The following is a 17,001-nucleotide window of genomic DNA, read 5'->3' as shown; positions in this document are numbered from 1 at the left end:
GTTGTACAGACACACGCGTGTGACTTCGTGTGCACACAGAAGTCAGCCCAGATGTCATTCTTTGGAAACCAACCACCAAGCTTTTTTTCTTTTTCTTTCTTTTTTTATTTTTTGTGTTTGTTTGTTTGTTTGAGACAAAGTCTCTCACTGGGATCTGGTGTTTGCCAGTGAGGCTAGGCTGGCTAGCAACTGAGGGAGCGGGGTGGGGGTGGGGGGTCACCTAAATGCTGGGATTTATAAGCACAAACCATCACTCCTGGCTTTTTAAGTGGGTTCTGGAGATTCAACTCAGATCTGCACGCTTATATGGCAGCACCTCATGGACGAAGCGGTCTGATCCTCTGGGCTTCTTGCTCATTCTGAGTTCTGGGATTGCAGGCATGCATCATACCGGGTTCCTACTGTGCTGGGGACCTAACCCCAGGGCCTCAGGGATGTTCAGAAAACACTCTACCAACTGAACTGTATCCCCAGCCCTCAAAAGTTAAAACAAAGGACCAGAGAGGTAGCTCAGTGAGTAAAAGCACGTGCTGCCAGGACTGATGATCTGAGTTCTATCTCAGGACCCAGCTCCAAAGTTGTCCTCTGGCCTCCACACTCATGCTACACTCACAGATAAATAAATGATAAATGTAAGAAATAAAATAAACCTCAACTGAGCCCTGCAGTGATCATCATTCATAAACAAAGTCGCCTCCTCCCTGAAGGGCTGCCAGGCACTTTGGGCTCCTCTTAATCTTTGTTTACAAATCAGATGAGGGAAAAGCAAAGAAATGGAAATAATGAGTGAAATTAAAAGTGGAGACAAAGAATCAAGGAGAAAAGTCAGACTCAAGGAGTGACAAAACCCCTCTGGCCACCATTCTCAGGGCTATGTAATGATGTGAAAAGTCTTAATCTCTACTTACAGAATTTTCAGGCTGTGGAGGCCGGAGAATGCCTGTCCCGGGATATGTGAGAGATGGTTCCCAGAGAGCCGCCTGGAATCAAAGACAGAGGTCAACGGTGTTGCCAGGTAACCCATGTAGGGGGTGAGTTGCTGTCTTGGTGTTCAGGGGGGAGGATGGTGGCAATGCATGCCATTTACTGAGCTCTTTGGTTCACTGTAAACCGCACAGACATCAGCTCCAGTTTCACAGTTAATCCTGGGAGGTGCAGGATACAGTGAGTATCCCGTATTTGAAATGCTCAGAGCCAGGGGTGTTTGTCGTTGAGATTCTTTCCGATTTCCAAATATTTGCATCTAGATAATGAGCTGTCTAGGGTATGGGTCCAAGTTTATGCATAAATTCAGTTGATTTTATTTGATTTCAGGTTTATTTATTTGGTGTGTGTATATATGTGGGTAGGTATGTGCCATGACTCACATATGCTCGTCAAATGACAACCCAATGTTCTCTCTGTCCACCATGTGATATTTGGGGACTAAACTTAGGTTGTCTGGCTTGGTGGTGATTGCCTTTATTCTCCAAGCATCTCACCAACTAAACCAAAATTTGATTATTTGATAAACATGGGGCCTGAAGGTAGTTTTATGCAATGATGTCTTGTTTGGGTGGGGCAGGGTGCTGAAGATAGAGGCCAGTACCTCAAACATGCTGAGTTATTACTCCAACACTACAATCCTTTACTCCTACCATAAATTTCAGTGGTCTGTGCTTTGATTCAAACTTGTCACATGAAGTCAGGTACAGAACTGCCCACTGTGGTGACCTATCAGTACACAAAGAGTTTCAAATTTCAAATTTCAAATTTAGGTGTGATAGTACACACCTGTAATCCAAGTACTTGGAAGCCTAAGGCAAGAAGATTATGAGTTCAAAGCCAGCCTTGGCTACATAGAGGATTCTAGTCTAGCCTGGGTTACATACTGAGATCCTGTCTCAAAAAAGTTCCAGATTTCACATTTTGGATTGAGAATGCTCAACCTGTATTTAACTCCCCTCCCCCAAATTTCAGATAAGGAGACTGTGGCTTGGTTTGTGTGTGTGTGTGTGTGTGTGTGTGTGTGTGTGTGTGTGTGTGTGTGTGTGTGTATGTGTGTGTGGTTGTTTGGGTTTTTGTTGTTGTTTTTAGACAGAACCTTACTAGGTAGTCCAGGATAACTGAGCATTCACAATTCTGTTGTCTCCCCTCCCCTAGAGCTGGAGGCATGTGCCACCATGCCCAGTTTAGACGCTCATGTTTAAAATTGTTATTCCACAATGAGGATACAGTTCAGTGACAGAGCCAGTATGCCCGAGGCCCTGGTTAGTCTCCACCATTTGGGGGAACTCTGTCTCTAGTCTCTTTATTTCACATTTGTTGCTTTAAACGGTGACACTTGGGGCTGAAGAGATGGCTCAGAGGTTAAGAACACTGGCTGTTCTTCCAAAGGTCCTGAGTTCAATTCCCAGCAACCACATGGTGGCTCACAGCCATCTGTAATGAGATCTGGTTCCCTCTTTAGGCCTACAGGCATACATGCAGGCAGAACACTGTATGCATAATTAACAAATCATATTTTTAATTTTAAAAAAGTTAACACTTGGGTCTCCACACTTGGGTTCTGTAAATGGGCCTACGTGGTAGATTGACCCTTTAGATAGGGCCTTTAACTCTGGTCCAGCCCCTTCTCAGAGTGGGAGATAGAAAGTTGGCTTTACCAAATAAATGCCTCATCCTTGGCTCTCCTATGCACTCCCAACCAAGCTGTGCCACACCCTCAGGGTGACCTCTGCCACCTTTAAAAACTGACTTGCCTGCCCACTGCTAGCCCCATCCACACGAAACATTCCCTCCTGTGGCAGACAGCCTTGGTATTAGGGGTGATGGCAGTTCAAGGGTGATATCCAGGGAAAGGTGGGATGCCTAGTGAAAGCCAGGGCCTAGAGAGATGGCTCAGTGCTTAAGAATACTGCCTGGTCTTCCAAAGGATCTAGGTTCAATTCCTAGCACCCACATGGTAGCACTCACAACCATCTGTAACTTCAGTTTCAGGGAATCTGATGCCCTCTTCTGTCTCCTGGGGCAACAGGCATGCATGTGGTACTCATACACATAAAATTGAAAAAAAAATTTAAAGAGGGAAAGCTACGCTGGGTATGGTGACTCATGCCTGAAATCCCAGCCCTCAGGAGCTTAGGCAGGAGAATGGTAAGTTCATGACCAGTTTGAGCTCCAATAGTGAATTTCAGGCCACCTTGAGCTACATAGTGAAACTGTTATGTGGGAGGGGAGAATTAGGGCAGGAGAAAGAGCTGCAGGAAACTTTGGCTCAGACCTCTGGTGCCACATGGCTTGACATAGGTACTCTGGGAGTCACCCATGTATCCGTCTCAACTAAATAGCTGTTTCCCAAGCCCCACTTTCTCCTTTCTCCCTTGAGCTCCACCTTGCTCTGGAGAGCCCTGATCCTTACAACTGTTGATCAGTGAGTTCTGTCCACCCACCCTCCACCCTGCCCACACCCCCACTCCCACCCACCCATCAACTCACAGCTCCTCCAAGAAGCGCAGGTGGCGGAAAAGACCCGGCTGAAGCTCTGTGAGGTTGTTCATACTGAGGTCTCTGCGTGGGGAAAAGGTGAAAAGGAGGCTGTGAGTACCTGCCCCAACCAGCTGTGATGCTCAGCTCCAGCCCTGTTTGGGGGACCCCAGGGCTTCCCACTGTTCCTCCACCTTCCTACGATGCCATCCTGGCCCCACAGGCTGCCTGACAACGGCAGCCACATGCAACTCTAGGAGCAAGAAAAAAATGGGGTCACTTTCTGGACTCATCTCACTGTCCCCTCCGATTTCCATGCTTTCTTTGGCAGGTTCTTCTGGGACTAGTTATGGTTAGCCAGTAAACCCACCTCCTTGTTAAGAGAGGAGACAGGAGGGGTAAAAAAGAAGCACAGAATCTCAGATCAGGAAGGCAGAGTTCCTAGTGTAAACATAGTCTTCACTCTGAGACTCAGGGTCGCTACCCAAGCTGCAGAGTGTAATATTCCTGGACCTGGGTTCTTCCCCCAGCCGCATGCGTTGTCCTGCTCAGTAGTGCTGGGCTTCACTGCCTGTTAGGTCTCTGCCAGCCTCCTTCCTCTTGGCTCTACTTCTCTAGACCTCTGCCTTTCTTGATCTCTTGGCACTTCCCAGAAGATGCCCAGGTACAGGAGTAGCTAGATATGCAGAGCAGGTCTCTGTGCATTCACCATCTAGATCATCCTAAACCGCCTATATTATCCTAAAGAACTCGTGTTACTATTTCCTAAGATGCCCCACACACAAAACCATCACTGTAATTACATCAACATTACTGAAGACCCACCTTACTACCAGGCACTGACTAGCTTTTATACAAATAATCCCATTTAATCCTTATCATAATCCCAGGAGAGCTGCTATTTTACATTCAGGAAAATGAAAAGGGGCCAACTATGTGTCTCCATGAGTAAGAAGACCTGCTGCCAAGGCTGATAACCTAGGTTCATTCCCTGGAACCCATATAGTGAAAGGAGAGAACCAACTCCCAAACTTAGTTCTATGATCCCCAGATACTCCCCTACTCCAATGCACACAAAATTTTAAAATTTAAAATTCAAAAAACAAATAAAAGAGGATTGAGTAGAGTCAGAAAGCCCCCAAATCAAATTCTCCTTTAGTTACCCATCTTGACCACTATGACTATCTATTTCCTCATTCATAAAAAAAAAAAAAAGATTAATAGGTCTTTGTGAGGATTAAGTGAGCTAATGTTTACAGACTGCCTGGTAAATAGTACATACTTAATAACTATTTGCCTTCTTCCTTCCACCTTCCTCTTGGTGTCTTATATGCAAGAATCTCAGCTCTACAGATTTGTAAGTGGAGAGCCGATGGCTTGATTTGTGGGTACTGCCCGATTTCAACATTTTCTTCTGTTTGTGCCTGAGTGAGCAGTCATGTCTGAGGTTACAGACACATGCCTGACACATTTAGGTTCCATCCTGTCTCAAACTCCTACCAGCTAATTCTTGCCTCTGTGTACGGCTCCCTCCAGCTGCAGAGGCAGACCACATCACCAAGCAGCATAGGTCCTCGTGTAGCTTCTGCCTTTTCCCGGAAGGACAATTCACCCTCAGACTTCCCAGCCTCCATGCACCCAGAAACATGTTTTCTTCCCATGCATGCTCAGAGAGGAAGGCTGGGGATGGTGGAGAACATGTGCAGAGAGAGCCCAGCTCTAGTCTATAAAAAGACTGTTTAGTCTCAAATGTTTTATCTTTGATAAAGCTTGGGCTCTGACTCTATGTCTTCCAAGGAAGGAAGACATTCCATGCAGGGCAAAGCCAAGAAAACTGGCGTGACGACATGGGCTGCTCTTGTCTGTATTCCCTCCCCAGTATCCTGTGGAAATAGAGGGGCCATCTACAAGCCTGTGGGGCTAGAATGGGCTTAGCAGAGGCTGCAGCTGGCACACCGGTCACAGTAAAGACAGGGGCCCATGGAATTAAGAGGGCTCCTTGGTCATCCTGGGTTCAACCTCATGATGCCCCGCTAAAGCAATGCTCAGAGAGGCCCAGGCTACAATTCTGATTGTACTTGAATTCCTCTCCCTCGAATCCCAGGCCTGGCTCATCCTCAGTAAGGAGGAGGTGTGAGGTACCACACACATAAAAAAAAAAAAAAAAAAAAAAAAAAAAAAAAAAAAAACGATTACCTCTAAATATTTACCCTGTGCATTTCTGGATGTGTTCTGACAGGCAGGGGAGCGGGAGTTCAAGGAGCATACAGGGCATGTGACTCAGGCCTCATCACTCAGCTGTCCCCCCAGGGGCCGCACTCAGAGGCTCTGATGCAGCTCCATGCCCCCCACCCACCCCCTCCACCTCACCACCAAGGCCAGCGGCTTCATTGTTCTCCCCTGGGGAGGAGGGGGTGGCACCCCACCCCCAGCCCCACCTCCCCACATCCTGCCCCAGACAAGCACCCAGCCCAGCTGCTGTAGAGGGGCCAGGTGGGGCTGGAGGGCGGATTTCAAATGGTGTCTAGCAGCGGAGTCCCTTTCAACCTGGCTCTCACAAAAGGGAAAGGGGTGAGGCTGGTGCCAGGAGAAGGGGAAGGCAGCGAAGGAAAGCAAGGATTGGAGGAGGGAGGCCAAGCAGAGAATCCAAAGCCCAGATTCTCCACACTGACACCAAAGGATGGCGCTGAGACCCTTCAGGGAGCAGAGGGAATGACAGAGAGACACTCCCAGAACAGAGGTTGTCCTGTCAAGCTTTGACCCATGACTGTCCTAGAAGACCAACGTGATTGTCCATGTGATTTTGAGATGCATAGTGTCTGAATGTGCCTTCCTATGCTGTCTTTCAGAGCCCTGGACATCCATGTGTCCCACACGCAGGTGCTTCCTTCATTCAGCAGTTTGTGTGTTGGAGCTATAGCTTTTCAAAGTTGCAAAGTATCCTGGAGTGTCTACCTATGAGGAAGGCAGAGGCTCTTTGGGAGAAGAAAGCAGCTTCCCCAGGTCTTTCCCTCAATGTTGGGAAGACTTCCTTTGGCTGTGTGACCTTGGACAAGCCTGACTCTTTTCCTGCCTTTGCTCACCCTTCGGTCTATTTCCTTGCCCATGGAGATACAGCGCCAGTGATGCTGTATGGGAATCTAGCTGATCTGTGGCTGAACGGGATACCCAAACCTAAACACAAATGCTGCCCTACCACTGTGAACATGAACACCACATCACACAGTAAAGTCACCATACATCACATGTACACAACATCACACCCATGAACACTGCTACATGCCCCATACATACCACACACATTGCATTACACACACCACATACCACACACACCACCCCTTACACACACACATCGTGTAGGGAGCTGGCGCCTGCAACATCACACACTGCACACACCACATACTACACACACACACATCACATACTACACACACCACATACGATACACACATAATACATACTACACACACCATATCACCACATAGCATACCACATGCACATACACACTGTACTATACATGCACACATACACAAAACACATACATAGACAAATACATACAAATATATACCATATTCATACATGTCACACACACAACACACATACATCATAGCACATATAACACAACACACATGCTCATACACATGGCTCTCCAGGGCTAAGTTCAGGGCATGGGGTCTATTCAGTTGCGTAGGACCCCACATTCTGGAGTACCCAGGTTTAATTATCTACTGCTGCCATTAGGAAATTCTTAATAATTTTTGGACACCAAATTTTTATTTTTCCCTGAGCCCAGAACTGTTGTCACTGACAGCCAAGAGGGTGTGGCGGGTAGCTGACAGTAGGCCTTGGGATACCCAGAGGGGCCATGTGTCCTCTCAACTGGACACAGCATGGTGTGGTGGGAGGGATGGGAGAGGCTGTGGAGCGAAGGGTGTGGCACTGAGAGGGGTAGCCCTGGGCACCAGAAGTGGAAGCTTCTGGCGGCACATTAGGAAAATGTTCTCAGAGGTTTACCCTGTGAGGCAACCAGGCCACCCAAGGAAGCTGGGTGAGGCAGTGTCACCATGGAGACAGAGAACAGGTTTGATAAGAGGGAGGATGCTAGGAAACTGAGGGCCCAGAGCGGTAGAACCCTGCTGGAGGGGGTGGGTACCTGGAGACACTCCTCTAGGATCTGGCTGAGACCCAAGGATGCATGGAGACCGGTCTGTTTGAATTTTCACTATGGGAGGAAAGACCAGTGGCAGACAAACTGTGGGTTCTACTGGGGGGCAGGTGAAAGGACACCCACACTGTAGAAGAGGCTGGCAACAGACACCCCTTTTTCTACCTCCTGTGCTAAGAACTCAGATTGTCTATCTCCACAGTTAGTTATGTTGGATTACTTTTATTGTGTATATTTAAGATATGCAACTTGGTTTTTTTGTGGTTTTTCGAGACAGGGTGTCTCTGTGTAGCTTTGGAGCCTATCCTGGCACTCACTCTGGAGACCAGGCTGGCCTCGAACTCACAGAGATCCACCTGCCTCTGCCTTCGAGAACTGGGATTAAAGACGTGTGCCACCAGCGCCTGGTGCAACTTGCTTATTTAATACACATTTGCACTGTGAAATAACTTACGACAGTCAAACTAATTAACATAGGCTCCCCCCCCAGCCATTGTGTGTGAGAGAGAGTGTGCGTATGTGTTATGAGTGTATTATGTGAGTGTGTGTGAACATGTCTGTGAGAGTGTGTCCACGTGTGTGTGTACGTGTGTGTGCGCGCACACATGTGAGAAAGAGGGAGACAGAGACAAAGTGACAGACAGAGAAAGAGAGAAAGAGACAGATCTGACCTTGGGAAAGGGCCTTTAGCATGGTGAGAACCCACCCCCCACCCCCCATGACTGTGTCCCTCTTTAAACGGCTGAGCTTGGCCAGGAGTGTCCCTGTGGTTCACAGTCACTCAGTGAGCATGTACTGAACATTATAGCTGCCTTTAGCATTGCTTCAGCATACTAATGGACTATGTGACACTGTCACTTTCTGTCTCTAAGCTTCCATTCTCTCACCTGTAAACTGGGATAACAATAGTATTAATACTCACCTGGTAAGAGTTATGATATGAAATTATCAGAGTTAACAGTGTCAAACAGTGCTTAATGAATATGATTAATGTCATAGTTATTTAACTCAATTGTAATTATTAATACATAATGACACATACTTTTTTGGAGAACAGGGTTTTGATATGTGGCCATACTGGTCTTGAACTTGTAATCTTTCTGCCTTGTCCTCTTGTGTGTTTAGATTAGAGGTGAGTACCAACTCATCTAGCTTTACTACACAAAGCTGGGTATAGCACCTGTCTAATATGCTAAAGAATTTAGGATCCATCTGCAGCAGAATAAATAAATAATGAATAGAGTAAATTAAGACTAAAAACAGCATTTCCTGTATCTGCAGAGCCCCCTTCCCACCCTGTATGGCAGGTACCTTGCTGACATTCCTTCATTTCCCGGGCGAATACAGATCTGGAGAGGAACAGGGCTACCTGTGGTCATGCTGCTGGTTACTTGTAGCACCCTGAAGAGGTAGGTGAAAGCCCAGAATGACCTTGGGCTTTCCAGTGTGGCCTCATCTGTGGAGGCTATTTCCTGAATTGACACCACCTATCGGAAGAAACTTGGACACTATCTTCTTGGAAATCCCAAACACATAAGATGACACTGAGTTCTCTTGGATTTTTGCTGTTTTCATAAATTTCCAAACAAGGACATTGCTTCCCTCTGGAAAAGGGCATCTCTCTATCCAAATAGCAGCACAGACAGTTCTTTTGGGCTTTTCAAAAAAAAATCCTAAGTGAGAACAATGCTGTGCTTTTAAATAAAGGCCTATTTGCTTGGCTTTGTCATTTCTTGGCTCCCTCTTTGGTGACAGAATGTCTTCCAGCCTGCCTAGAAGTGGCAGGAGGGCTCCTGATGGGAGAAACCAGAGGCGGCAGTGATCAGAAGGGAGAGGCTGAAGAGCTAGCAGGGGTTTGGGGTATTTTGAAGAAGGAGACTCCGGGGAGGCTGCCAGGGAAAGGAGACATTTGTGCAAGTCAGACAGCACCAGGGAGAAGCTGCAAACCCAAAGCATCGGCAGGTGGCCCAATTAATTAAGATGGGGCCAGGGTAAAGGCAAGGGAAGGGGACATTACTAAAATTCAGGTGAGATGGAAACATATGTGCGGTACACAGGCACACGCATACACGCGTATATGTGTGCGTGTGTGTGCACACGCGTACACACGCGCACACACACACATACACACACAATTTTGTTTGTGATTGTGGTTAAAAGACCATAGAATTGGTCAGGTGATGATGGTACATGCCTTTAACCCCAGCACTTGGGAGGTAGGCGGATCTCTGAGACTTTGAGGTCAGCCTGGTCTACAGAGCAAGTTCTAGGGCAGGCTCCAAAGATACAGAGAAACCCTGCCTCAGAAAAACAAACAAACATAGAACTTGGAGAATGTCACATGACCAGCACTTTTGTGGGTCTCCTCAAAGTCTGGTGGCACAGACAAGAAGCCAAAGAGAGAAGAGACCTGGAGAGTCTCTTCAAAGTGGGTGGTTTGGAGCACCACCATACCCAGCCTCCCCATTTTTCTTATGGAAAGGGTTTTTGTTTATTTTTCTTTCTGCCAGACATAGTAGTGCACTGCTATAATTCTAGGACTTGGGAGTCAGAAGCAAGAGGATTGGGAGCTTGAGGCTAGCCTGAACTACGGAGTGAATTCTAGGACAGCCTAAGCTACATGGCAGTTCTCTGAAGAGGAAAGAGATATCACATCACAGCAGCCGCAAGCTAGGGGCCTGGGCACTTGAGAAGAGTGAAGAGGAGACCCTCAGTACCACAGGGGAATCTCTTTGGGAGGAGCCAGGCCCATGGAGCTGAGCCATCCAGAACTGCTCCATGTGGCTGCTAAACTAGAGCCATCTACAGAGCCTCAGATTCCAGACAGACAGAGTGACAGAGAAAGTCAATTGCAAGGTGTGACTCCTGCCCCTTGCCCTTTGCTATGACTCTTAGAGAGGCAGAGGGAGCTGCTCCTAGAGGTACTCAGAGTCAGGTGGCCATCCTTAGGAGCAAAGCATGGTCCAAGGATTGCACAGTGCTTGTGTGCTGCCCTACTTGGCTTCTTCCTTGCCAGATCTAGAACAGACTGTCAACATTCGTCATTCCGTGGGTCAGCAGTGACACTACTCCTATAGTCAGACGGACCTCTTCCTGACCCTAAGACTCTATGTAAGTTATGTCACCTGTCTCTGCCTCACCTTCCTCAATGGTAAGAGCTTAGGCAAGGCCTGGCACTTGGTAAACCAACACACATCACCTGTGGCTGCTTCACTGCCTGCCTCCACCACTCAAGACCCATCGTCAAGTGGCTTACCCGTGCAGCTCTGTGTCTTCTTGATAAGCATTAATAAGTGGCTGCAGCAAACAGGCACCTAGCTCAGTGAGGAAACCACAAAGTCCAACAACGTGTGTTCCCTGACCTTAAAGACCCAAGTCTATGGAAGACAATGACAACAAAGTAGACAATTGAAGCTTAAGTGACACGTTCTTAGACTGGGACTTTAGAGTCCTAGGGCCCTCTCAGACTAATCCCTGTGGCTTTTTGAGTCTGTTCTCTGAGGCTTAAATCACATGGTCAGGCCACAGGATCCTGTCGTTGATTAGGAGCTGTCATCTCCTAGCCTCCGATGGCACATTCCTGTGGCTGCTCTCCCCAAACAGTCTGGGAGTTCCACCACAGGTCCCAATTCTCTGTCCTTCACACACACACACACACACACACACACACACACACACACACACACCAGCTTCTAGGTCCAGATTCTTCTTTTTACATTTTATTTTTATATATGCATATGTGTCTATGAGTGGGTGAGTGTGTGGGGGGGTGCTTGTGCAGGTGCCTTCAGAGGTCACAGGAAGTAGTGTTACAGGCAATTATGAGACACACATGAGACACACAGTGTGGGAGCTGGGTACTGAACTCAGGTCCTCTGGAAGAGTGACAAGCACTCTTTTTTTTTTTTTTTTTTTTTGGTTTTTCGACACAGGGTTTCTCTGTGTAGCTTTGGAGCCTATCCTGGCACTCGCTGTGGAGACCAGGCCTCGAACTCACAGAAATCCACCTGCCTCTGCCTCCCGAGTGCTGGGATTAAAGGTGTGCACCACCAACGCCCAATGACAAGCACTCTTAACCATTGGGGCATTTTCTAGCCCCACGACGGCCATGGCTGTGCATCTATGGAATTATCCATTGAGTCAGTCCTGCAAACCTAGGTTTCCTGCAACTTGCCAGCTTCTCTTCTAGCCGCTATTTTAGTCTTTAGCTCCAGCTACAAGGCCATTATGTCTCTGTGCTGAGGAGCTTTGCATGGGTGTAAAATCCAAGGTGGCCCAGACAGCCCTCCTGGAAGAACTGCCAGGGCGATCCCTGCCCCTCTGCCCTACCATGCATGGGATTCTGGGATTCCGATACTAGAGCTGAGCCGAATAAAAAGGACTTTAAAGATGGCAGCGAGGGGTGGAGTCCCCACACAGCTCTGGCCTGTTTATTTAGCTGAGGCCTTTATTCCTGGGAGACAGAAGCCCGGTCGCTGTGTCTGGGTGGAGGACTGGTGAAAGGCCCCCACCTTATGGTCCCGACCTAGCTGTGCTCACACAAATTGAGCCTCCCCCATCCGGGACCAGAGGGGTGCCAGCATTTTCAGCGGTGGGAGGCGGAACCAAAGCAGGTTAGTGGCAATCCCGGACTCAGTGGGAGTTGGGGGAGAGCCTTGACCTGACTGCACCTGGAAATCCAGCCCGGCCGCCCGCCCTTGGCACACACACTCCACAGCAGCAGCACCACAGCACCAGCTTCTTCCTGGGCGCGCCAACCTCGGGTGTTCAAACTGGGTCTGAATCCAACGGGAGTGCCCGGTGACAGCTGCCTCTGCGGTCCACCTCTCCTTGCCTCAGCCTCCCCTTTTCCCACCCACAGCGCCGGCACCTTCTAGGTTTCCTTTAACTCGACCCGCTTTTGTCCGGGCAAGGGAATAAACACTGTCCCCGCATAAAGAAGGAGATAGAGATTCGGCCTCCAGGTCACACAGTCGCCGCAGCGCGAGCCCACGCGGTTTCGTTCTGTTATGCTCAGGCGCACCTGGATACAAGGACATCCAGGAGGGCGCCACCCATGCCGTAGATCTCGGGGTTGCTTTCCCCGCACCTTGTGGAGCTTTCTGGAGCTCGGCGCCCTTCCCGCCCCCTTCACCTCGACCCACCTGCAGGAACCTCGTTTGTGGCCCCGCCCCTGCGGCCCCGCCTGCCATCAGGCGGCGGCTCGGGTGCTCTGAGCTCCATCCAGCCCCCGAGGCCTTCTGTGCGCTACCCTTGCCCATCCCGCCCACGCTGATCCACTCTTGCTCGGTTGCCTCTACCTGCGTGGCCTTTCCTATAAATGGCGTCCCACTCGCCAACCCTTTTCCTCAATCCTTTACCTATTTGGTTCATCACGTATGCAGAAAGACTAGATGCAAGCTCCAGGTTCAAAACGCCTGCCCCGCAAGAAGCCTTTCTTGGCATTGAGCCCCACTGGCTCACCGGAACGGTAGCCGGACTAGCGTTCCCGGCCTTCCATTATGGAATACTCTGTTGTCAGAGAGCCACTTTGTGGCCTGGCACCAACACTGAACAGTGGTTTGAAGGTCGTAAGGTTACTTGCCCTCTCTGTACCTCAATTTCTGGGTCTAAGAAAGGTTATGAAAGTCCCTCCTAAGTGAACTGTTGTGAGGTTTAAGTGGTGTAATCCAGGTTCATGAGGGTATTAACTCTGCCCACCAGAGGCATTCCTCCCTTCAGGAGCGTTCACCCCACCCCCACCCCCAACACCTCCATCAGAGAGAAGCAACGCAGCAAAGTGAGCAGAGATGGGGAGATGGCAGGGGAGGGCGTTCTGGGTCAGCCCTGCCCTTAGGAGGCACCAGCTGCCGCTTCTCTCGGCGGTGCCACCTGCCTCGCCCCTGATCTTCTCTTCCTTTGATCTTCTGATCTCTGGCCAGGGTCTCCCAGCCAAAGGCATTCCTGTCTTCCAGCCTCCTCCAAGGAAAGGCAAAGGGCTGGGCTCACTCCATGCCCAGGCCCCTCCCTCCCCCCCTCGCTGTGTGGAGTCACACAGGTCCTTGGATCAGGTAACCACCAGGTCCACCTGAGGTGGCAGGGGGGTGAGGGTGGTTTGGGGAAGAAGGGATAATAAGAAAGGAAGCGCTGGCTCTGGGAGCTACTCCAGGCTCAGCACCTTAGCTGGACCGGATCCCTGTGGAAAGGTACCCAGGGTCAAGGTCTTTGTTCTCAGTGTCCTGGCACGTAAATCCCTTGTTGAGTACACAGGAAGTGTGAGCGCCTGGTATGAAAAGCAGAAAGGACGACTCCAGGTCCTCAGGAACTCTGGGTCTGAGAGAAGTGCAAATCTACTCTGGACAGAGCACAGAACACTGGCACTAGGGGACTCTCAAGAACCTGTGGGTCAAGGTACCATGAGAGAGGGCTTCATGGAGGAAACTGGGTCTGGGAGCAGAATGCCCCATGAGTAAATGCCCAGACCTAGAGCTTGCTGAGGGAGAAATTTAAGTGGGTGTGTAGGAGGACCATGGGGGATAGTGAGGTGGATAATCACACACACACACACACACACACACACACACACACACACACACACACACACACACACCACAAATGTATTACTGGAAAAATAGGTCTTTTAAGATATATTGAAGTGACAGAAAGATAAACCCATCCTGGACCCTCCAGGAAGGCTCAGAAACGGTTGCTATTTCCCCTTCATATACAAAGATTACACATGCCAAAAAAGACAAGGTGACATTGTAGTGTTGTGGCCACAAGAAAAGCAGAAATCCAGTCCAGTGGTGGTGGCACACACCTTTAATCACAGCCTGCATTCAGGAGGCAGAGGCAGGCGTACCTGTGAGGCCAGCCTGGTCTACAAAGTGAAAAAAAAAAAAAAAAAAAAGCAGAAATCCACACTTCCCCCCAAAAAAAGAGGTGTGATAAAGAGGTTCATAGAGTTCAGTCTGGAGGTCCTGAGTGGGAAAGCTTCACAGGGGTGAGGCATTTCATCCTCTGGGCACTTGTGTTCTTTTTTCACAGCTCTCCAGGGAATCCCTGCAAATCTGGGCCTTCTGGGTTTTTAATGGAAGCTTCCCTATGTCAAAATGACTAATCCAATCACTGGCTTCTCCTCTCCAGAAGTGTGAAGTGGGGTTGAAACTTCCAGTTCTGAGATTAGAAATGGATTCCTCTACAAAGTAACTCCCACAGCTCCGTGTCTTTTGCAAAAATGCACTGAACATTTCAACAATCCAAGAGTTTTAAGAACTGTATGTCAGGCAGTAAGAACAGAAACCAAAAACTGAGTTCTTATTATATTGCAATATCACAATGGCCTGTTTTCAGAAACTTAAAATGACTTGTTTCAAATTTTTAACATCATAAAATACTGAGCCCAACACCAATGCTACCTCATCTCACCATCCTATGTGCCCTCCAGGCACATACACAAACCCTAAGCATAAAAATTTTATATAGTCACAGTTATTGTGCAAAAAAATTATTTCAGAACTCACAGGAATATATTAAAGTTGAGATTTCCTTAAGTAAATAATGTACTTTTACAGATAAATCTCAAGTATAATGCATTAGAAAAGCCACTAGATCTCTAGCAGAGTGCACCACCCTTCACCATAGGATCTTTCTGCCTCTCCCTCTGCTAACCCCCATCCCTTCCCTGTCTTGGTAGCTCAGGCCAAGCCAGTGACCCATCTCATACTTTCCATCTACACAGTCACTCCTCCTCTTGAGACGTGTCCTGGGTCTACTCTGACCCAGCAACTCCTGTCCTGGGCATCCAACCAACAGAAATGCATCTGTGTGCTCATTAAACATCCGTACAGAACGACTCTTAGCAGCAATAGTCATAACAGCCCCAAACTAGGAAGTGCCCAACACCAACCCAGCAGAATGGACAAACTGTGCTCTATTTGCCCCTGTGAATACCACACAGCCATGAGGCTGAGCAAACGAAGATGAGCAGCCATAGGCAGGAATCGCAAACATGCTGAGGGAAAGAAGCCAGATTCAACAAAACTCCCCTTTCCATAAAGCTTAAAGCCAACACTGAAATCACCATCCTAGCTGCCCCTGTGGGTAGATAGTGTCCAGAAAAGGAGTCGAGGGCTTCCACAAAGATGGTGACGTTCTGTTTCTCTGAGTGCTGGTTATACAGTGTATTCACTGACAAAAATGTATGAAGCTCTCAACCTATCCTACGTACCCTTTTCTGCAAAATGTATTGTACTGAAAAGCTAGGAAACTAGGTTGTTTTTTATTTATTTTTTTATATATTTTTTTATTTGAATTAGAAACAAGATTGTTTTACATGACAATCCCAGTTCCCTCTCCCTCCCATCCTCCGGAAACTTTTTTTTTTTTTTTGTAGTACTAAGGATGCAGGCCATGGCCTTGAACTTGCTAGACAAACACCTACCAATAAACTATCTAAAAGTTAGTTTTTAATTCTTTGTTTATTTGAGCCAAGCATGAAGGCACACACATGTACCACCAGCACTTGAGAGGTGATGGCAAGAGAATCAGGAGTTTAAGGTCATCTTTGCCTAAATAATAAATTTGAGGTCAACCTGCATACAGGAAACCCTCTCTAAAATTACAAAATTGGGCTGGGGAGATGGTTCAGATCTAAAATGTTTGCCATATAAACATGAGGACTTGAGTCCAGTCCCCAACACTGACTTTTAAAAAATCAGGTGCACCTGTGATCCTAACACTGGAGAAGCAAAGACAAGAGGTTCCTTGGGCCTGCAGGCTGGCCAGTCCAGCCAAATCAGCAAGCTCCATGTTCAGTGAGAGACTCTATCTCAAATACATAAATAAGTAAATAATGTGGAGCTGGAGAGATAAATATGGCTCAGCAGTCAAAAGCACTTGGTATTGCTTCAAAGGACCTGGGTTCAGATACCAACACTCACATGGTGGCTCACCTACCATCCTCAATTCCAGTTCCTCTTTTGGACTCCTTGGGTACCAGACACACATGCGCTGCACATACATAATATAGTAAAACATTCATACACACAAAATAAAATAAACAAATAATTTAGACAAGCTAATGAGCAATTGAGGAAGGTGCCCTACATTGACCTCTGGCCATTACATGTACACAAGTGCATACACACACATACACACACACACACACACACACACACACACACACACACACACTCCTAAAATTTAAAACTATAGAAGTCTTCCAGGAGAGTCTAGAAAGATGGATCAGTGGTCAAGAGCATTTGCTATTCTGCCAGAAACAAAGAACCTGAGTTTAGTCCCAACACCCACACCAGGTAGCTCAAAACCCCCTATAACTCTAGCTTCAGGGGATCAGACACTCTCTTCTGGACTCTCCAGGTACCTACACA

General features: G+C 48.0%; 1 protein-coding gene across 1 annotated transcript in view; it reads right to left on the bottom strand.

The window, feature by feature from the left end:
* Lgr6 (leucine rich repeat containing G protein-coupled receptor 6) overlaps positions 1-17,001 on the bottom strand; it is a 116,654-nt gene that overhangs the window by 84,343 nt on the left and 15,310 nt on the right. The window contains exons 2-3 of the mRNA XM_027417534.2: positions 3,478-3,549; positions 909-980 (exon numbers count right to left, since the gene is read on the bottom strand). Of these exons, the coding sequence (XP_027273335.1) occupies positions 909-980; positions 3,478-3,549 (144 nt within the window). The remainder of the gene's footprint in view (positions 1-908; positions 981-3,477; positions 3,550-17,001) is intronic.

Source organism: Cricetulus griseus, chromosome 5, assembly GCF_003668045.3.
Source record: "Cricetulus griseus strain 17A/GY chromosome 5, alternate assembly CriGri-PICRH-1.0, whole genome shotgun sequence".
Taxonomy (NCBI): Eukaryota; Metazoa; Chordata; class Mammalia; order Rodentia; family Cricetidae; genus Cricetulus; species Cricetulus griseus.
The sequence above is the reverse complement of the archived record's forward strand: the minus strand, read 5'-3'. Positions and strand labels throughout refer to the sequence as shown.